Source organism: Ruditapes philippinarum, unplaced genomic scaffold (assembly GCF_026571515.1).
Source record: "Ruditapes philippinarum isolate M1 unplaced genomic scaffold, ASM2657151v2 ctg8530_1_1_1_1, whole genome shotgun sequence".
NCBI classification, from domain to species: Eukaryota; Metazoa; Mollusca; class Bivalvia; order Venerida; family Veneridae; genus Ruditapes; species Ruditapes philippinarum.
The window spans coordinates 57692-81778 of record NW_026861994.1 but is presented as its reverse complement, the minus strand read 5'-3'; the positions used below and the strand labels follow the sequence as shown (position 1 = coordinate 81778).

General features: G+C 32.5%; 1 protein-coding gene across 1 annotated transcript in view; it reads right to left on the bottom strand.

The window, feature by feature from the left end:
- Nucleotides 1-6298: 6298 nt before the first annotated feature.
- The window catches only part of LOC132717565 (cytoplasmic aconitate hydratase-like), a 45039-nt gene continuing 27250 nt past the window's right edge, over nt 6299-24087 (bottom strand). The window contains exons 9-22 of the mRNA XM_060701057.1: nt 23115-23240; nt 21837-21965; nt 20921-21068; nt 19338-19473; nt 18091-18175; nt 17447-17603; nt 15103-15167; nt 14161-14220; nt 12751-12855; nt 11997-12139; nt 11432-11579; nt 10383-10505; nt 8422-8607; nt 6299-7979 (exon numbers count right to left, since the gene is read on the bottom strand). Coding sequence (XP_060557040.1) covers nt 7863-7979; nt 8422-8607; nt 10383-10505; nt 11432-11579; nt 11997-12139; nt 12751-12855; nt 14161-14220; nt 15103-15167; nt 17447-17603; nt 18091-18175; nt 19338-19473; nt 20921-21068; nt 21837-21965; nt 23115-23240 — 1728 coding nt within the window. The 3' untranslated portion in view covers nt 6299-7862. The remainder of the gene's footprint in view (nt 7980-8421; nt 8608-10382; nt 10506-11431; nt 11580-11996; nt 12140-12750; nt 12856-14160; nt 14221-15102; nt 15168-17446; nt 17604-18090; nt 18176-19337; nt 19474-20920; nt 21069-21836; nt 21966-23114; nt 23241-24087) is intronic.

Here is a 24087-nt window from a genome sequence, read left to right as displayed (position 1 = left end):
TACAATAAATGTGTTTATTAATTAACAAAAATAAGCTACTGTAAGAGTGAAGAAATTTAGAAAAAGCCTAGCATATTACGATCAGTTCTAGTTTTATAAAACAATGAAAATAAAATCAGGATCATTTGATCCTGACCCGGATCTTTTCTTTGTGAACAAGGGGTCTGACCAAAAGGTGCTAGGCCAAAACAGTTATACGCAAAGGCAGTTTCTTAGCCTACAGTCCATTAAAATAGTGTCGAATTTAGACAAGATGTTAAGTAGCCTGAGGGAAAGCACAGGGATAAGACGCTAGGATAATATCCGTTACTGCTACCCACCCCCCCCCCCCCCCCAAAAAAAAAAAAAAAAAAATTAAAGTCAATTTCTACATTTACTATTGATAAGAACAATAAAACTAGATAATTTTCATTATACATCTATAGTATTAGTTATACAAGGGAAGTGGTAGGGGATAATATGCAGTTTTTTCCAGGATTTTAGGAACATGACCCATACCCATGGAATTGGGTACTTGAGCGATGCTTTGTTATATATTGGGAAAATGCATTACTTTTGGAGTGATTGAATGAATGCAAACAATCACTGTCTAGGATGCTATCTTCATACGTTTGAGCACCATAGCATTGAAGAGCCCCTTATTTCATTTTTTTAAGAACTTCGTATTAAATATTTTTATTTTGTAACTTTTAAATGGGAATTCTATCTTGTGGATTAGAAAAATAATATACTATAGTCAATTGGGAATATGGCCGAATATCCGCTATAAAAAGGCAAAGAGAAATCCCTTAATATCGGATCAAAGCGTCTTATTCCTGTGAGGTAGACCTGAAATTCTGATAAAAGTAAGGTAATCCTTTCAGATTTTAAACTATGGTTTAATTGGAATTAGTCATTTGACAAAAAGTAGTTCAATCACTGATACAAGCAGTTTTGACACGTATCTTGTTGCAAAATTACACATATTTTTATTGTATTCTGTATGGTTATATCGTTTATATTTTTTATATATTTTCATCGTTCATTATTGGTATGTGAAAATGGTAAAAACAATTGTTTATTCTATGATTTTATATTAATCGCCTAGATCAATACATGTATATACTTTCATATTGAATGGTTGTTGTGTAAAAATTGTAAAACAATTGTACTATTAGCTCGACTATTCGATAAGAATAAATAGAGCTATTGTAGTCACCCGAGCGTTGGCGTCGGCGTAACCACTTATGTTAAAGTTTTTGTAATACTTCAAATATTTTCAAAGTCCATTAACATATGGCTTTGAAACTTTGAACACTTGTTCACCATCATAACCCAACCTGTAGACAGGAGGAGGTAACTGTATCAAGCATTTTGACAGAATTATTCTCCTTTTTCAACTTTGAATTTACATTTAAGTTTGCGTACCACCTCAGATATTTTCATATTTCATTGACATCTTGCTTTGACACAAGGTGAAATTTTATACACTTCTTTGTGAGCACAATAGGACTCTCTCCACGGCCTATAACATAGATTTGTAAAAAATAACTATTTTATGAACTTAGAAAATTTTTAATTATCAAGGCTCCTTTGCTATCAAGCACTTAGAATTGTCGAGCGTTGCTGTCCTACCGACAGCTCTTGTATATATGTTTCTACATCATTGTGCTGACAAATATATACTTTCATGTTCAAAAATTGTTTATGTATGGTTCTACATAAAATGTGCTGACAAATATATACTTTCATGTCTGACAAATATATACTTTCATGTAGAATAATTGTATTATGTATGGAACTACATCAAATGTGCTGACAAATATATAATTTCATGTTGAATAAGTGTATTATGTATGGCTCTACATCAAATGTGCTGACAAATATATACTTTCATGTTGAATAAGTGTATTATGTATGGCTCTACATCAAATGTGCTGACAAATATATACTTTCATGTCTGACAAATATATAATTTCATGTTGAATAAGTGTATTATGTATGGAACTACATCAAATGTGCTGACAAATATATAATTTCATGTTGAATAAGTGTATTATGTATGGAACTACATCAAATGTGCTGACAAATATATAATTTCATGTTGAATAAGTGTATTATGTATGGAACTACATCAAATGTGCTGACAAATATATAATTTCATGTTGAATAAGTGTATTATGTATGGAACTACATCAAATGTGCTGACAAATATATAATTTCATGTTGAATAAGTGTATTATGTATGGAACTACATCAAATGTGCTGACAAATATATAATTTCATGTTGAATAAGTGTATTATGTATGGAACTACATCAAATGTGCTGACAAATATATAATTTCATGTTGAATAAGTGTATTATGTATGGAACTACATCAAATGTGCTGACAAATATATAATTTCATGTTGAATAAGTGTATTATGTATGGAACTACATCAAATGTGCTGACAAATATATAATTTCATGTTGAATAAGTGTATTATGTATGGCTCTACATCAAATGTGCTGACAAATATATACTTTCATGTTCAATAAGTGTATTATGTATGGTTCTACATAAAATGTGCTGACAAATATATACTTTCATGTCTGACAAATATATACTTTCATGTAGAATAATTGTATTATGTATGGAACTACATCAAATGTGCTGACAAATATATAATTTCATGTTGAATAAGTGTATTATGTATGGCTCTACATCAAATGTGCTGACAAATATATACTTTCATGTTGAATAAGTGTATTATGTATGGCTCTACATCAAATGTGCTGACAAATATATACTTTCATGTTGAATAAGTGTATTATGTATGGCTCTACATCAAATGTGCTGACAAATATATAATTTCATGTTGAATAATTGTATTATGTATGGAACTACATCAAATGTGCTGACAAATATATAATTTCATGTTGAATAAGTGTATTATGTATGGCTCTACATCAAATGTGCTGACAAATATATACTTTCATGTTGAATAAGTGTATTATGTATGGCTCTACATCAAATGTGCTGACAAATATAAACTTTCATCGTTCATCATGTATAATTATTGTGTGAAAAACTGCAAAACAATTGTCACTATATTTTATGCTTCTATGTTAAATACGTAGACAAATACATACTTTCATGTTGAATAATTGTTGTGTGAAATCTGTAAAACAATTGTATATTATATGCTTCTGAGTTACATGCATAGAAATATGTAATAGAAAGAGCATCGAAACACGAGGCTATCTGATTTGTACGAGGGGTGTAGACCCGAGTATAAATCAGATCGCCGAGTGTTTCGATGTTCTTTCTCTTTTGTATCATAGTCAAACATAAAAACAAGTTCCCTGTTGTCACAATATAAAACCCCAGAAAAAAGTAACCAATGAACGAGCATCTGAATATGAAATTTCTGTCGCTTTCCCTTTCTCTGTCGTCCCCAGCAAAAATGAGCCAATCAATGCTTGCTCTGGAGTGCGGGTAACTAATACCTGCACTCCAGTTAACGCAATGTGCATGTATATGTATACGATTTAACTCTGACACATTTTCAACAGAAAGGTCCCAAAACTATGATACAAATATACTTTTATAGTATATTGTCAGTATGTGAAACTTGTAAAGCAATTATATATTTTATGGTTCTATATTAAATGTATTGACAAATATATACTTTCGTTGTTCATGGTGTACAAGTATTGTTTGAAAACTGTAAATCAATTGTTTATTGTATGCTTCTTCTTTAAACATCTAGAAAAAATATACGGTTGGTGTCTGTATATGATTGTTGTGTGGGGACTAATATCGATTATCTATGACTTCTAGAAAATAAAGCTGCCAAATATTATTTGCCGAACTTGGGATCGCTATTTCCCGTTAAATTAGATGTGGTAAAGAACTTACAGCAGGTAGCACCTTTTTCGTCTGCAAAAGTCAACGGTATTTTTGTGTAGTAAGATTAGATAACCAGATTTAAGTTAAGCACTGAAAATTCTATATTTGTTTAGTTTTTCCCAAAACATCAAGCTTCAACTGTGGACAGATAACAGGCGAAGAAATGCAGTTAATGCTTTAACATATTCTATACTCGTGTATATTCATCTAAAGGTGTCAATCGATCTAATTATAACAGTCATAATGTATTTAAAATTAAACTAATCTAATAAAGACTGTGATATCAACTTAAAATATCAACCGACTTAATAAAACCTGTTATGTCGTATTTGATTATACATGTAGGTTGCAAAAGAACACTAAAAACTACGAACTTCTTTGCATCAGTCATTTCTCTACTGACAGTAAAACAAATTATGACATAAAAAGCAAATGCCATTTTACACAAGCAACAAAAAATGCAATCAAAGCTGCAATGGCTCACGGTAAACACATGACGTCCACGTCACCGTCATAATTTTACAGCGTCACACACGTTTTCACAACTTTTTAAAGTATATCCCATTAAATTCAATGCATCGCCTTTGGCGGTCAACACACTTCCTAAATGTGACCCTGTAAAAGTCACTTAATTGGAATTGTACGAATAATTTCGGACACGGCATTCTGAAAATCATGATATTGTACGTACTTCCGCCCCTTCAACCATTTTAGTTATACTATAATATTGTATTTGGGTAGTGAACGATCCAATTAAGAAACTCATATTATACATTGTATTTAAAATTCAAACACTCTTATTAATACTGCGGTATTATATTTAAGTATCAGACCATTTTATTGATAAGTCGTATTTTCTTTAAATATAAACTGATTCAGATATTCAGACTGTTATCTCAACCTGCTCAGCTTTTCTATAAGACAGATATTATGATTCCGAGTTATTAATAGGAGCATGGATGTTTTGATTCCGAGTTATTAATAAGAGCATGATATAATATAGGTCAGATGTCTTGATTCCGAGTGATTTATACATATGTAAGAGCATAATGTAATGTAGGTCAGATGTCTTGATTACGAATTATTATTAGGAGCATGGATGTCTTGATTCCGAGTTATTAATAAGAGCATGATGTAATATAGGTCAGATGTCTTGATTACGAATTATTATTAGGAGCATGAATGTCTTGATTCCGAGTTATTAATAAGAGCATGATGTAATATAGGTCAGATGTCTTGATTCCGAGTTATAAATAGGAGCATGGATGTCTTGATTCCGAGTTATTAATAAGAGCATTTTAGTAATATAGGTCAGATGTCTTGAATCCAAGTTATTAATAAGAGCATGATGATTCATAAGTCAGATGTCTTGATTCCGAGTTATTAATTAGAGCATGATGTCATATAGTTCAGATGTCTTGATTCTGAGTGATTAATAAGAGCATAATGTAATTTAGGTAAGATGTCTTGATTCAGAGTTATTAATAATAGCATGATGTAATATAGGTCAGATGTCTTGATTCTGAGTTATTAATAAGAGCATGATATAATAAAGGTCAGATGTCTTGTTAAGAGGAAAAAATAAGAGCATGATGATATAGAGTCCAATGTCTTGATTCCGAGTAATTAATAAGAGCATAATGTTATATAGGTAAGGTGTCTTGATTCCGAGTTATTAATAAGAGCATGATGCAATATAGGTCAGATGTCTTGATTCCGAGTTATTTGTAAGAGCATAATGTAATATAGGTAAGATATCTTGATTCCGAGTGATTAATAAGAGCATGATGTAATATAGGTCAGATGTCTTGATTCCGAGTTATTTGTAAGAGCATAATGTAATATAGGTAAGATATCTTGATTCCAAGTGATTAATAAGAGCATGATGTAATATAGGTCAGATGTCTTTATTCCGAGTTATTAATAACAGCATAATGTAATATAGATCAGATGTCATGATTCCGAGTGATTTATAAGAGCATGATGTAATGTAGGTAAGATGTCTTATGAATTATTAATAAGAGCATGATATAATATAGGTCAGATGGCTTTATTCCGAATTATTAATCAGAGCATGGTGTAATAAAGGTCAGATGTCTTGTTAAGAGGAAAAAATAAGAGCATGATGATATAGAGTCAGATGTCTTGATTCTGAGTTATTAATACGAGCATAATGTTATATAGGTAAGATGTCTTAAATCCCAGTTATTAATAAGAGCATGATGTAATATAGGTAAGATGTCTTAATTCCGAGGAATTAATAAGAGCATGATGTAATATAGGTAAGATGTCTTTATTCAGAGTTATTAGTAAGAGCATGATGTAATATAGGTAAGATGGTTTTGAATTACATTGATCGGGATATCACTTGCAACTACATTTTTTTTTAAATTTCCAGCAGGTGTGGCATAATAAAGAACAAGCCCTTTTAAGTAATTCAATATATTTATCTAATATAAATGTACATCCACACAAAGGCAAACATACAAATTGAGGACATACATTTTGTTAATTTGAAAGTTTCAGTATTCCGTTTCCTTCGACAAAACTTTTGTTGCGATGGATACACAAAAAAATATCTATAATTTGAATAGATAAGTCACCTTTCCTTCCTGTATTTTTGTTGTTGATTTAATTCAATTTTAATTATATAATTCAATTTAATATAAAAAATATCACCTGTTAGAGCTTAGAAAGACAGCAAATCCATGCAGTATGTCTGTATTCTTTATTATGGCCTACTCAAATTTATGATTTTGTGTATGAAAGAATCAACAAAATCAATTTAAAAACTTGAATCTACAATTTCTAACCAATGAATAAGTTGGCTATTTTTCAACATGATCAACAAAGGCACACACTGACAAACATACTCATATTTTGCATTTTAAAAATTTAAAACAATCATTTATTTCAAAGTAGTTATAATGCTACAAAAATCAAGGTCATTGTTAAGTTTTAGCATACTTCCTAACAAACATTTGCAATCAAAATAAATCAGTCTTAATTTAAGATTAAAGCCAACACTTCATTACAAAGAACCATTCTTTAACATTTACAACTGACAACACTTGCGTACAATAATTCAAACAATGTCTTTTTACTGGCTGTACAGCACAGCACAGCGACCACAAACACAATAATCTGATCAGTTAACAATAAAGTAATACATCTGTTACAGAGAAGAACATTTCCAGTAATTGTACCAGTTATTACATTTTTATGACAAGAGCAACGTTAAAATTCGAAACTTAAAAGGGGCATTACTCAGAAAATGTAAGCTTTCACAATAATGTCCCTTGTCAAACTACTGCACAGCAAACATTCCAAGTTTCATTTTGATAACTAAGTAACGGGCTACATTAACAATTTTGCATGTCGACATCGACTACACATAGATTAATGACAACAAACAAGTTATCACATTATCTTGACTTTTTCTTCAAATGACTTCTATAGTATTTCTTAAAGCTATAGCATTAACAAGGTATACCAATTATAACTCATTTGTACAGTTAACAAAATAGTTCACCATTCAAACAATTAACCAGGTCTACCAATCACAAATATAGTATTAGCAATTATATGGTATACAAATAATAAATATGATACAAGTTAATAGGTATACCACCGTTCAATTTGACACCATTTAAACAGTTAACGAGTTACATATCTAATACCAGTTACAAAATACAACATCTTCCATGATGTACAACAATTATATAAATCTAATACAAGTAACGAAAATATCAATCCAATCTCACTGATTATGTGCAAAAATGATGAGCTAGTTCAATTACAGTTTCCGCTGATATACATGCAACTGATAATTTGTCACCTTAGTGCAATAACGTGTTAATTCCTATTAACTTAAATAGGAGTTAATCCGTAATTGCACTAAACTGACAAATCATACTAAAATAGTATGTAACAATGACTCCATATGGTATATGTAGTACAATAATTTTGATTTAGCACCGGAAAAGTTTTCTAAGCGTTTAGGATTTTTCGAACCATGTAGTTGAGGATGCCTCCATTTCTGAAATACACAAGCTCTACCTCTGTGTCGAACCGAGTTTTCACTTGGAATGTCTTGTCACCTGACACCTGTAATAAAACATATTCATTGTCATTTATTTATACTCTATGCACTGTAAATAGCCACATGAACACATTTGCCGATGTTTCAAAGTTCTACATTTTATCATTTTATGTTTAAATGTTGAATACTTCTTAAACCAGTGCCAGGGTTATGGACGGTAATTTTGCACTTTTCAGTACCGTCCATGAACAGCCTCGATTAAATCGAGCCTGCAGCATTTTAATTTTGTCATTCTTTAGGGATTCTGTTTTTCACTATTTTACAACCTAATTGACCACTTAGGTAGAGCATCACTAGGTGATGGCAGGGTGAAAATCATATAGTTAAAACTTCTGCAAAAATAAATTCATTTATTAAAATGAATTTTTAATATGCCGATTATATTATATTCCTGGAAGAGCAAAAAAAAAAGAAAAAAAGAACAAAACTTTTTTTCCAAATACTCACCTTAACCTCTACAGTTTGACCTGGTTGTAAATTCTGTGGTAGATCAACAGTGATAGTTTCTTTACCGGACAGACCGAGGCTGGTGGCATTCTGGCCGTCCAAATACTGGAATGGTATGATACCCATACCAACAAGGTTACTGCGGTGAATTCTCTCGTAACTCTCGGCGATGACTGCTTTCACACCCTGAAATTTATAGAAATAATATTTAACCCTATCTCCAGATCTATATCTTTATAGCTGAATATTAAATAACACGTTGTGCAACTGAAACTTGGGCATTTTCTAACTTTATAACATGATAACCAATTTCCATGTGTTGCATTTGACAGTTTATCGAAAGTGTTATTCACCAGGGCTGCATTTCATAGAAAGTCTTAAGTCTAAACTTTGTCTTAAGATCAAAACTTAGACAATTTCCGTTTAAAAAATGTCCTTACTTATAGCGACGTTTATGACAAGTTTTGTTGCAAAGAAAGTGTCCTTAACTCTTTATCTCTTCAATTTTTGAATAGCGATGCTAATGAACATTTAACACATCCCACAATGAAGTGCATGGATTTGTAGTTTGTAACTTTTAGACTCAACAGAATGACTTTAATTGCAATCTAAAATTTTTACTACAGATGAAAATATTTATTGAAATGATCTTAAGTTAGTCTTATAGTTTTGTCATTTGTCCTAAGACTTAAGATTCACTTAGGACTTTCTATGAAACGCAGCCCTCGTCATATTGTTAAAAACAAATTCAACGCCATTATAAAATGTGGCGCTAAATTTAACTGACTAGTATTTAAAACAAATTGATAATGGCATTAACTTATATATATTTAGCTGACCTATCAAAAATCAACAGTAAGTAAAACAACATACATCACACATGTACATTGTATGTACAAAACAAAGTCAGGCAGCATTCTTTCCGTCAAAAATACAAAGAACACACTAAAAAAGATATTTTGCAACACTTCCTTATGAACATTTACCCACTTTAAAAATGTTTGGAATGCTAAAAATATGTAACAGCCTCTGAGCGTTCTGTCCACTTATTTAGGGCATTTTTGTGTTAAAAAGGTAATTAGAAAACTTTGAAAAATTATGAAATAAATTAATATAATCAAAAAGCTGTTAAAGGCATTAATGCTTTTATTTTGATTTCATAAAAGTTTTTTATTGTAGTTTTCAAAAAGTTGATCATTAACCTGATATTGCTTCTCCTGCCTTGTGGTTTTTAGTACAGTCAAAGTGGTTTAGTATTTTGTATGGCAATCAAAATACTGCTTTGAAATTGTTTACATTTTAGCTTCTTTCATGACATATAAACTAACATTGCGCGCATTTTATTTAGGCAATAAGTATCTAACATGCTCAAAAACCATTATTTCAAAGTTAAAACACTCATGTTTGATCTTTCAAAAGAAAGAAAATTTCTGGTGCATAATGTGCCTATAAGTTTGGTGAATTTCCAAGTCTATGTACATCGCTCATGTGATTATTCAAAGAGGCCATAGCTTTGGACATTCACCTCATTTTCGGACACTTATTGTAGAATAAGAACAAGTTAAATATCACATGATTTATAACACTTAATTACATGCTTTTCTGTGATTTATAGAAATATATCAGTGAAATATAAAACTGATATTTTCACAGTTTCTAACAGTGAAAATATCAATATGATTTTTTTTTACTGTTTTGAATTTCAGCCTGTTGTGTTTTTTCAGTGAAATACCAGCGTGCATAGTGCTGGCAACCAACTTAATGATGTAACATCGTAATTGATGTCATATTGTATCATTATTTGGCGCGCTTTTCATTTTCTTCATATGACACTGCAGTACTGCTTGGTTCCAGGAAGCTGACTGGAAAGTCATTAATAAAAAGTGCAAGAACTTGTTTCGCAATCGAGCTTAAATAAATATTCTTAAATCATGATACATCTGTACTTATGCTTGACTTACCAGGATCCACGGTCCTTTGGCGGCCCAGTCACGCGATGAACCCGACCCATATTCCTTGCCGGCCAGGATAACTACCTGTTTACCCTCTTTCTTGTATCTCTCCGCGGCATCAAATATATCCATCTAATGTAAAGAAAAAAAACACCAAACATTTTAATCTGTTTTAGTCTTGATAACATTAAGACATTATTAAAATTGGTACATTGTATGCTTAAAATCTGATATGTCATATGCTTAAAATTTGGAATGCCATGTTTCAAAATTTGGAATGTTGTATGCTTAAAATTTGGTATGTGTTATGCATAAAAGTGGTATAATTCAGGCTCAAAATCTGGTAACTCCAAATTGGGGTTTATGAAAGCATATGACATACCAAATATAAAATACATCTGTCAATAACAAAGGTTTGCCTGCATGTGTGCCTGCTATTTTTGGCATTGGTGACCTTAACCTTGACCTAAATGTTCCCCAACTACACCAGAAGGAGGATTGTTTGTTTGTTTGTTTCATTTTACGCCTTTTCCCAACAATATTTCATTTTACGCCTTTTCCCAACAGTATTTCATTTTACGCCTTTTCCCAACAGTATTTCAGTCATATAGGCGGCTAGTTTCCTAACCATCGTTCCTGGAGAGTTACACCAGTACTAGACTACCTTCCTCCACGCTAAACTACCAAAGCATTTCCCGGGGATAGAACCAACGCCAGAGAGGTAACTGGATTAGAAGTCATGGATTCTAACCCCTTGACCAGGGAGGTGAACCACCCTAGACTTGTCCCTATTTAACATCAGTTGTTAAATAATGGCAGTGTGAGTGAAAGAATAAAAATTTTTTTTTTTTCTTAAAACCTTGACCTTTACCCAAGTGACCCCTAACTCAACCAAAAGTTAGAGGATCATTCATGGTATTCACTTACAAAATTGGAAGATCTCATTAAACAATTATTATCAGGAGACATTTGCAGAACTAAGTAGTTTAGCCATACCCTATTTTAAAAATGAATACAACCAAACACTGATATAACTATCTACTGAATTGGGAACCAACCTCTTCCTCAGTGGGCAAGTATAAAGTCCTGGCTCCTGGCTTGGACAGGAATTTATTGACAAGGCGAATATTGGCGAACGTTCCTCTTGCCATGACGGCATCATTTCCACGTCGTGATCCATAAGAATTAAACTCGCGTGGCGTAAGACTGTAAAATAAAAATGAACAAAGGGTCATTGTACTAGATCAATCAACATGAACTTTATTTTGTACCTTTACTTCTACTTGCCAATGTAGATTATGAAAATACATCCAAAACATATACAGAAGCAGGTGTCCGTATCTAAAACTATGTTACATAATGGAAATATTTCATACCAATGAAAACAACAACAAAAATGGTCAGGAAAAAAAAATCATGCAATTGGCATTTATAAACAAGACACTAAACAGAACATTCATTTTACTAAAACTAGTTAAAAAGGTATGAAAAGGAATTACAGACAAGTAATTATGGGTAATTATTCGATATATATATCCATGCATCATTGATATTTGTCATCCAATATCGATATATCGTTGATATGCTTAGCACTGAATCAATGACAACTCTACTGATACATACCCTCTGTTGGCTAGGTATCTTGCTGCTGGGCTGTTTCTGGCTATACTTCCAGCAGGGGAAATATGATCCGTCGTCACTGAGTCCCCAAAGTTCAGAAGCACATATGCATCTTTAATACCTTGTATTTTTGGCAATTCTCTTGTCTGTAAAAATAATGATTTGAGTTGTAGTTTAGTTTTTCAGGTACAAGCAGAAACCTATGTAGAAACCACCAACCTTCCACAGGCTACCTGGCCAGTATCCTCACATTAAAGTATCCTAATTCTCTTACAGGATTCGAACCTGTAAAAGACAGGGCAAGTGATTGTATATGGACAACCTTAACCACTCAGTCACAGAGACTTCAAGGTGCAAGGACACAGCAAGTCGTATGACAACATTTCAGCTGTCCTGGTGGAAAATGACCTCAGGTATTATGTCAGGCACAAACTCGTACCCGTGTCAACAAGGGTTAAAGTGACATTATGCCCATCAAATTGTAAATGGTAAATCTGAGATGACCCATGTTTGAACTCATCTGAGCAATTACCTAGACAAGCATCCTGACAAAGTTTGATGATGATTGACAGGCAAAATGTGACCACTGGAGTGTTAACGGACAAATGTGGACGGACGACAGACGACGGACATTCAATGATCCTAAAACCTCTCCTTGAGCTAGCTCAGGTGAGCTAAAAACCATGTGACCATCAAAAATTTGAAGCATGTTTCTATTTACTATTCAAGCAAGTATTTTAATGTCACTGAGGCTTACCATAGTTTCAAAGAAGGGCGGGCTTTGTATATATGTTGACTTAGTATCCCATGGATACAGGATTCCCTCAGGGGCATCTAATTTGTTCCATCTCTCATTTCCTTTCTGTAAAGATCAATTCATATACATGGTTATATAAATACCATACGTGAGTTTATATAAATTCCTTAACTATTGTTATATAAATTCCATACATGTAGTTATATAAGTTCCATACATGTAATTATATAAGTTCCATAGATGAGGTTATATAAATTCCACACAAGTGGTTATATTAACTCTATACATCAGGTCATATGAAGAAATCATAAGTGGATAGTTCAAATGGCTATAATTTACCTGCATCCTAGCATAAACTTCATTTAGCATGGATAGTTCAAATATAACTATATTATATGTGGATCCTAGCATAAATTTCATTAAGCATGGAAAGTTCAAATATAACTATAATCTACCTGGATCCTAGCATAAACTTCATTTAGCATGGAAAGTTCAAATATAACTATAATCTACCTGGATCCTAGCATTAACTTCATTTAGCAAGGAAAGTTCAAATATAACTATATTATACATGGATCCTAGCATAAATTTCATTAAGCATGGATAGTTCAAATATAACTATAATATACGTGGATCCCAGCATAATATTCATTAAGCATGGATAGTTCAAATATAACTATAATATACATGGATCCTAGCATAATATTCATTAAGCATGGATAGTTCAAATATAACTATAATATACGTGGATCCTAGCATAATATTCATTAAGCATGGATAGTTCAAATATAACTATTTATTTCATGCTTTCCAGTGTTTTATTGTAATATATCAGATAATTATATTCTGATAAACCACTAGTGAAATTTATAAAATATAATTTTCACTGTAGCCGGACTATATCTGAATGCGGATGAATAGAAAATCATAACGAAATGGAATAACAGGCAGAAATAAATGCTGTCATGCGTAAATTTTGCTTCTTTAGGAAAAGAAAGTCGATGTCACCAAACATCATGTTAAAAATGTAACAAAATTAGACAAAATTTAACAGAACTATATTTCAAAACTAATGATGTGACGTCATGATGTGATGATGTCACAAAGGAGAATGCGCGACATTACGCAGCAAAATCAGTAAAAAATACTTAAAATCACTTAAAAAGCATGAAATAAAAAGAAAATTTATTTGTTTTACATATAAGATTGAAATATATTTCATTCGTGAACACCAGCTATTATATTTTCACTCGTGGCTACGCCACTCGGGAAAATATTGCATCTGGTGTTCACTCAGTGAATTTATATTTCAATCTTACATGCAAAACAAACAAATATCCTCTATATTATATGTGAATCCTAGCATAATATTCATTAAACATGGTTAGTTCAAGTTTGACTACAACTTACCTCGATCCTAGCATAAACTTCATTAAACATGGATGGTATTACAAACTTGTTTTCCACAGTCTGAAAAAAAAATTCACAAACTTAACTCTATGTACACAAAAATAATATTCACCACTAGAAACAAAAATAATTATGTGTTGCCTAGAAGAATTTTCAAAATGGTCACATTCAATGACAAAGCTTAAATATGTACATAGCCTTCTCATGAAGAAATTTTATATAATTGGAGAATCTTGTTTTAAGTCTAGAAGACCTTGACTCACATGATCTGAAACCCAAGCAACACATAGAGGTATACAGAAAGTATGTTTGTTTGTTTTGTTTGTTTGGTTTTACAGGGTATCTGAACACAGTATAAGTCATATAGCGCTGAAACAGGAAAGATGATTTTGGCTTGGGTGTTACAAACTTCAAAGCAGCACCAGTGGTCAAAACCACAACATCTGCTGGAGCTAAGAGATGCTAAGAGTCCAGTTATTTCAACCCATTTAGTCGCCTTGTATAATCACACAGAGATAAATGGTGGCTGCAATTCTTATGCAAACCATTTAAGGCAACCCCTCAGCCACAAAGGGCTCAAGGTAACTATGATATATAATTAATATTGTTCACTGTATAAAATAAAATATGACTTATATCACTCACTGGGTATCAACAAATCATAAATATCGCACAATGTATATTAAAGGACAAATTATTCATAAACATTCAGAGGAACAATATCACTTACTGTAATCATGGAAAATGATAAATATCACTCACTGCACATAGTGTGATATATTTGATAGCACTCGCTATGTATCATTTTAGGAGCAATATAAAAAAGATAAATGTTACACATACAGACACATAACTGTAGCTTTAATGTTGCCTTTTTTGTAAACTGAATAATAATTCTAAAACCTTTATTAACTTTAATGAATGAAATAATCAGGAACTTACATGGATCTCGTCTCTAGTAGGCCATATATCTCTTAGGTATACAGGTTTACCCTCTCCATCAGTCCCTGTATAAACAAACACAACAGTCACTTAAATCCTTTAACTTAAGTTTAAATCCAAGAAAAAAAACCAACATACGAGGGTTGTCCCAATATTCTGTGACAAGATTGTTTAAAAGCTATCTAGTTGTCCCAATATTCTGTGACAAGATTGTTTAAAAGCTATCTAAAATAGATACGAATTTGTTATCTTAATATGTGATAAACCCATATAATTGAAGCGTTTCACAAACTTACATAGAAAAATATCAACAAACAACAAGTATATGCCGTTAATACCATGGCAACTATCCGAATTGCGGTGCGCGTCAAACACGGCGTTAAATCTATATAAGGCTTCTTTTTCAAATACTCTCAATGGCTTTCAACGCAATAATGATGCAGCTTTACCCATAAATCGTCAATTACAGACTACCCATAAATCGTCAATCACAGACTTAAATCATTGGTTGTTAAAGTCTGTTGAATGTTTGGATGACATACATAAATTTTTGCTACACACGAACATCCGGTCTGGTTGCACATAGCTGTAGGAAATAGGAGACGGAGATCGGTCTTCCTATTCATGTTTTCCTTATTTTCGTTTTATTTTGCAGTGTAGAACTCTGGTTCCGTTCATGCCGTTTGTACACAAATGTTCAGGATATGTTTCTAAACTGTTCTATTTGGTATATTTGTTGTAAATCGTAACATGTGTCATCTCGAAATAGTCACAAAACCTGAATGACCTGTTCACTGCGCCGCAAATTCTTCGAAAGTCGCCATTTTAACTTTCCTATTTTTATGAGATATTTTCATTTATCCTTAGGCTGTTCGTTTCTTAAGTTATTTAACTAAAATTTTCTGAGATGATGTAAACATAGCAGCAGAGGAAGTCAACGTGGCATTGTGCAGACACATTATCAGATATTTGAAATATACGTAATTAATTTTAGCCTATTCGTATCAAAATACAAATTATTTGACGTGCGCCGGCAACTCAACCCAATGTCGTTAATACTGAAAATTTCTAAGTAACTAGAGAAAATATTTTTTAAATGATTTGTTATAATGTTTAATAATAAACTTAACGTAAATGTGTGTGAATTATTATCTATTTGCGTTAAAAATGAACCATCTATAAAATTTGTCACGGACTTTTGGGACAACCCTCGTATAAGACATAATGTAGTTCCCCCCACGTTCTACTCTTTTGGCCATCAGCAGATTGATACCAAGACAACAGGATCTATATACAGCCTTCTTCGGCTAAGTGCCTGTATAAAAATACATTTCACCCGAATTTCTTTAGGTTAAATAACAAGAGGGCCATGATGGCCCTGAAATCACTCACCTGTACATAGGCCCCTGGGCCAAGGCAAATTTTAAACCAGGGGCTTTCATTTGATTATTTGAACAAACAGACACCTATTAGAAGATGCTTCATGATATATATCTAAGCTCTAGCTCTTTTGGGGTTTTTATAAGAAGGTTTTTTAAGGTTTTACTATATACATAAAGGGAAAAACAATGATGCCTACTCCCTTTACTGCCCCCCCCCCTCCCTCCTGCCCCCACCCCGCCCGGGAGGGGCCAATTTTGACCCCAGTATCCCTTGATTCCTTTAGCCTACTGGAACCAAACTTCTTTTTTTAAAAAGAAAATATTTAGATTTCTTCATAAATTAACAGCAGCCATAAATTTTATTAACTTAGCCAATGAAAAGCAAGGTTACAAACATGCAGTATTGTAGCATTGAATATTAAAATATACAAGCTAGTTAGGCATTTCCATCATTATTTTGCTGCTACTGAAAACAGTGTTGCTTTATGGTGTAGAGGTTTCCCATAAAATATATTAAGCTATATTGTATAGAACTAGTAGTGTGTGCATAGGACACTGATTCCCCCAAATTCCCCTGTTTTGCCCATCAATGCCAGAAAGTATGACAGATTGAAAAGGTCGAATCCACAATGTGAAGGTATAGATAATACTTCAAGTGCCTCTTCTAACATTATTTCACAGGGGGATGTCTGAATATTATATCAGGTTTTAAAATTACATGTACTATAAATGCATTATTATTTGTAGGGCATTTATTTTCCTTATTTTTTGTGGATAGGTCATTCTACAAATACAAGATCCATTGAAATTTTGTTGTTACATATGCTGTATGATGATATTTGCTTTATATTAATTACTCTTTACATTTTTCTGCAAAAACAAGGCACTCAGAAGAACCTAAAAAAATGCCTTTTGTGATAAAACCACAATATTTCTTGCTCACAAATTTCACGTAATCTTACCTAGAGGTTCTGTCTCAAAGTCAATATTGACCCTGCCAGCTAATGCATAGGCTATCACAAGAGGTGGACTGGCTAAATAGTTTGCTCGTGTAAGTGGATGAATACGACCCTCAAAATTACGATTACCCGACAAAATACCACAGGCTACTAAATCACCCTGAAAAAAAAAAAAAAAAATAATAATTAGTTAACACATGGAAATCCCCCTCAAAATAACAGAAATGTGATCACATAGAAATTCCCCTCAAAATAACAGAGTAGTCAACACATGGAAAATTGCTCAGATTAACAGAGTAGTCAACACCCCTCAAAATTACAGAATAGTCGACACAAGGAAATCCCCCTCAAAATAACAGAAAAGTCGTCAACACATTGAAATCCCCTTAAAAAAATAAAGGAAAGTAAACACATGAAAAATCCCCCTAAAAAATAACAGGAAAGTCAACACATGGAAATCCCCCCCCCCAAAAAAAAAAATAACAGAATAATCAATACATTGCAATTCCCCTCAAAAATAATTGTTATAACACCCCAAGCCCCATTCACTTGTCACCTGCCCTCCCCACCCTCTCCTCACAGCCACACCCCCTCACCCCCCCCCCCCCAATGAAAATGAAAAAGAAAAAGAATATTTAGAATCTTACCTTTTCTATTGCTTCAGAGACAGGTTCCGGTAATGGCCCACTGTTTCCAATACAGGTCATACAACCATAACCCACAATGTCAAACCTTTGCAAAAAGACACAAAACATATAAGCTGAAGATCCATCTTTAAAACTAATTGGTATATTTTTTGTTTGCTCAACCACTAGCATTTCATAATCTAGCTGTATATTTCCTAACATGAACGATTCCAAAGTTCCAAGTGGGATTCGAACCAAAAGCATTGCGGGGCAAGAGGTATGAAGCCAATATCCTGAACTGCTCAGCCATGGACAGGTATTGTCTCTTTTGTTTGATTTCGTTTAGGTCACACCAACACAGTATAGGTCAAATGGAGATGTTCCAGCTTTACTGGTGGAGAAAAACCTCAGGTGCACTTCCGTGCATTATTTCAGAAACAAATGGGCATCAGAATAGAACCATCGAAGTTAGGTAAGCTAGCTGGATAGCTTCCTTACATGAAAGAATCCAAAGTTCCTGTCCCAATTTGAACCCACAGTGGTGAGTGGCAATTTTTGGCCCCTTCACAATTCAAATTGCACCTTGTTTTCCCCCAACAAAGTGGCGGGAAAAAAATCACAATTTCAAATGAGATTTCACAAATAATCAGGACTAGAATCCTCATCTTCGAAATTTATTGTTTGCCTTCCTGTAAAACTTGATTTTTGCTAATTGCCAAACACTTAAATAGTTTTAATCGAGTTAAATGGCATTTGTGAATGTTTACCGGGTTAAAGTACCAACTCAAAGTAGATTTTACACAGTTCAGAAACTATAATCAATCGTTCATCACACACTGTTTCCGGTTTCCAAATGTTTCGAAATGGCCAATATTATGTCATTGTTTTTGCATAATTTTATGACATATAGCACTTTTTTTTCAGAAAATGAACAGGCCTGGCCCTTTCACAACTTTGACAAAAAAATAACATTGAAGTAGACTCACTGTAAACTGATAAGTTTTCTCCATAAATATCAGATTATTTTGTTTAAAACTAAACAATAAGGAAAGCCGTGGCCTAGTGGTTAAGGTGTCTGCCTCTCAACCCAGAGATCATGGGTTCAAGCCCTTATAGGGTCACAACCATGTTTCTACATATCACACTAGAACTGGTTGGCTCCAGGAAGCGGACTCGGAGTGATTAATATAAGTTGCAAGAACTTGTTTCGCAATAGAGCTTAAATAAATATGTTTAAATCAAACAATAAAACCAAAGTTTATACACACCCTAATTTTTCCAAATATTCCGTCACCCCACTTTCTCTTAAATAGTACGTCACTACGCCACTTCCTGGTGAAAGACTTGTTTTTATGTAAGGTTTTACAGAAAGACCTGCTTCTACTGCCTTCTTCGCCAGAAGACCTGTGTATAGAATAAACAAGATATTATTTTCTCAGTTTTATACAGAGCAGACACTGTTATAAGATCCTATAACTGATATTTTGTTATGGTTTATCTCATAAATGAAGATTTATCAATACAGCAAGTTTCAAAAAGCATTATTTGTAAAGATATTACAAAATTTAGTATTTCATGTGAATAAAGGGAGGTAAATAGAAATTAATTTTCGATAAAGTCTAAGCCAGTTTTTTTTTTCAATCAAAAAAAAATAAAAATGAATGCATTAATTTTAATGTTTAATTCTATTGTACAATAAAATTTGCTGTACATATTTAACATATTCTTGGATGTCCAGACTGCACGGATGCGCAGGCTGGTCTGGATCCATGCTGGTTGCAAACCCATTATGTTCATATATAAAACTTTACTTAAGTAAATGTTACATCCTTAATTACAACATTATGTTACATCGAGTGATGGTTTATAATAACCACATGTAAAATAAACAAGAGCACGGCAAGCAGTGTAAATGCTTGTCTGTTAAAATAACATTTTATAACAAAAAAACCCATATTAACCCTTATCATGCCGAGTAAACTACCACTGCTAACTACTGCAGTGCCGAATTAATTTATGTGAACATCCGCTGGGTTAAGGTTTGCTCATTTTCTGACTGATCAAAATAATTATCAGTGTCACTAGACTTAGAACTAGTATTATACATATTTTCATCATCAAACAATTGTTCTAAGACATCTTGCACATGCATTTGTCTATTTTGCCCTTTCTGCCATTTCTCTGAACTTTTTACAAATGAATAAAACTGAAAACATTCCCACCATTCAGGATAATTTATGTTTAACTTGACCCAAGATTATAGAAACAATTAAGATAACTTCTCCTGCATTCACTGGTAATTATTTCTTATCAGTATGACAGTGCTGATTAGTGTATTCCCCGTGTGTATTGGATTACTAACAAATCCGTGATATCTCGATGTTGGCTGCTGTGGTAAGGACATGAAATCCGGGATATCTCGGTGTTGGCATGATAAGGGTTAAAAAGGGACATAACTCCATTAAAATAGCTTCCAGAATATTTCTTACTTGCTAACAACTGTCTGTTTTATTATAAGCAAGTATTCCAAGTTTAATAAAGATATCTTTTAAATTTTTTCAGAGTAATGGGCTACATTAAAGCTTTTAAATGACAATGACACAGCAATTTCTTCAGACTCTAAAGCTATAGGACCTGTGCCAATTATGTTGGATAATCACGGAGGAAAAGTTTCAACCGATTCTCTTCAAAGTTTTTTGACATAAGTTTTGGACAGAAGTTTTGAACATACCAAACTAACAGGCACGAACTTAACAAATTACAGGTACCACTGACATAGGGTGACGGGTCGAGTAAAGTTACTAGGTTACCCCTATTCTCAAAAAGTCGAGCTAAAAAGTTAAACTCTCACCTGCTCCTAACATCACAGAAGGATTACTTGTATTGGTACAGCTAGTTATGGCCGCTATTACAACAGATCCATGATTCAAGGTGTACTCCTGGCCATCAAACACCAGTGGGACGGTTATGGACTGTTTGTCTTCTGGAATACCAAATCCCTGTGGAAAACAAAAAAACACACCCAAGTATTTTGATTTTTCATTTTTTATATAGAGGATATTGAATGAGTGTAGGTTCAATACTGATTCTATTGAACGAGTTAAATAAAATTATAGTATGCCAGCCTCTGAACAAGTTCAATAAATTTAGTAAAATTAAATGAACCCACACAAATATAATTATTCTATTTATCAAATACCCAAAATGAAGACTGTTTAAAGTGCAAAAGAATATTTTTTCATTGACACACCTTTAGTGTAATATTTACATTTAGCGTGTCATTACACTACGTTTATATAACGCAAATGATGTCACATCAAAATATATGTACGGCCTTGCAAAACCATATTTACAGAGTCGCCGCAAAACCATATTTACAGAGTCGCAAAATCGGCAGGGGTGTCTGATAAACATGTATATAAAGTTTCCATGAATAAAATATTTCCCTCTATTATCTTTTCCCCTTGGACTATTGACTACGTCATCCATTTTATCCATTAGAAATAACCACTAAAAATGTGACCCCTAAAAATAAGTACGGAAACAAATCAGGTGCAATTTAGCTTAATATCATGTACAGCAGCATATGTTTGTTTATGTTGTGTTAAAATTGAAATAATATTTCAAAATCGGTGATTTTATCGCTTGATAAAATCACTGTTTGTCGTTCGGATGTGCATCAGGCTATGCCCTTGTAATATAATTCCAGAGATTTTACTGAGCGATAACGTCACAGTTATGGATATATTATTTCTTAATTAACTTACCTTAAAACTGGGTTTATTATTTAGACAGTCTCTGAAATCTGTCCTCATATCAGCAACAGTGACCTTGTCATGGGGGCGTTTTGGTCCAGAACAGCAGGGGGTCACTGAGGTCAAGTCTAGTTCTATAATCTACACAAAAATAAAACAATAATAAGTGTTAAATAGAATTTTAATTTATTCATCATTCAAATATCATATCAGGGGCTTATATTACAACTTTGTCACACAATCTTACCCAGTTTGCTGTTTATAAGAGGAATATTTAGTTATTTCCTCTCCCTAATATCAGAATGTTTCCGGATATTTTTTGAAAAAAAGGAAGAACAAATATATTTAAAAGGCAATATTTTTTTCATTAAAAGAAAAAAAAAGAAAACTAGATCTAATTAATTATTTGCTCTACCAAAATATCAGAATACTTCACGACAAAGAAAGTACAAGACAATTTGATAGAAAACTTTTATTCATGAAAAAAGGTAGTCTGAAAACTAATTATTTGCTCTACCAAAATATCAGAATATTTCTTGACAAAAAAATACAAGACAGTTTTAAAAGAAATTTTTATTTATGTAAAAAGGTACTTTGAAAACTTATCAATTATCTGCTCTAACAAAATATCAATGTCTCAAAATATTTCTTGGAAACAAAAAAAAAAAAAACATACAAAAAACATACAAAAAGATTTGACAAGCAAATTTAATTCAACACAACTAGGGGCGTCACTATTATCTGTTTAAACGGGTACAGTGGAGTTTTAGCCAAAACCGGTAAGAAAATTCAATAATAGTTAACTGAGGTATGTATAATACCAATAGCCAAAGAAGTTTAAGAATTATTCTTTATATTATCTTTACATTATTAGGACAAGAGTAGACATGTTGTTTTTTAATTTGGTCGTACAGACGTGTGTTGTTTTTTTTTAACTCAATTACATGCTTTCTAATTGTGTACGGTACGGTCGTAACAGAAATCAATTTCTTTTCAAAACTTGTTGAGTACAACAAAATACGAAAACAAAATGGCATATCTTGTCATAAAGAAACAAAGTTGATGTTGAAAATCTTGGGAGTTCTTTTTGTATCAACGGTTAACTGTTTTACACGGTTATTATGTCGCCATTTAAACAGTTAGCATTTAAGCTTACCTTGACACCCCTACTAAAAATTATCGATTTTCTAAAAATGTGTATCGATTATTGATCGACAAAAAAATTTCAACGATACATCAATATTGTAATATCGATGAGAGTTCTACTTGACACCCCTATTTAAAACTAACCTGAGAGAAGATAGGATCCTCTGAGGCATCTCTGAAATTCCTGAACATTTGATTGGCTTTGAGGTAAGCTTCTATGAGGGCTATTTTTCCATCGTCTCTCCCTGTATACAAAATACATAACATATGAGCCGCGTAACGACAAAACCAACATAATGGGTTTGCGACCAGCATAGATCCAGACCAGCCTGGGCATCCGCATGACGCCGCTCTCATCACATTTGATCAACAATAATACACAAATAGAACATTTTTCTTGGCTTAGTTTTTGTTGTTTTTTTTAATGTTCTTCAGATATCATTATATCATTCATATAATTTTTCATTCACATTATTCCCTGATCAAATAATTATTTCATGTATTTCCCTGATCAATTAATTATTTCAAGTCCTCTACTTATCAATTGATTAATTCATGTTCTTTGTTAACATTTTTTTTATATTCTTTCATAATCAATTTATCCTTTCATATTCTTCCAAATTTATTATTTAATGTTCTTTGGATAATTAATTAATTAATTACTTTGTTAGCAAATCATTTTTTCATAGTCAATTAATTTTTTCATAATCTTCTTTTATCAGTTGGTTATTTCATGTTCTTAAGTCATCTACTGATTATTTCATATATAAATCAGTTCCTTCTTAAGTTATGAACAAATAATTTCATGGCCATCAGTTATAACTTTAACATTTGTATGTCCCCCCATTGTCAGTTGATTATTTCATGCTATTCCCTATTTAAAATATTCTTATTATTTTATGCTTTTCCCCCTTTTAATTTAATAATTTTATGTTCTTCCCTTATCTTTATTTATTTCTATGTTAAATTTTATCTTTTCTTTTCCTTATAAAAATATATTAAAATTTTTAAAAATTTTTTCACCACTGTGGTTGAAACCCGACAGGATTTGGATTCTTTTAGGATAGGGAAACTATCCAGCTAGTATGGAATTTTGGTGGTTCTACTCAGGGGCCAT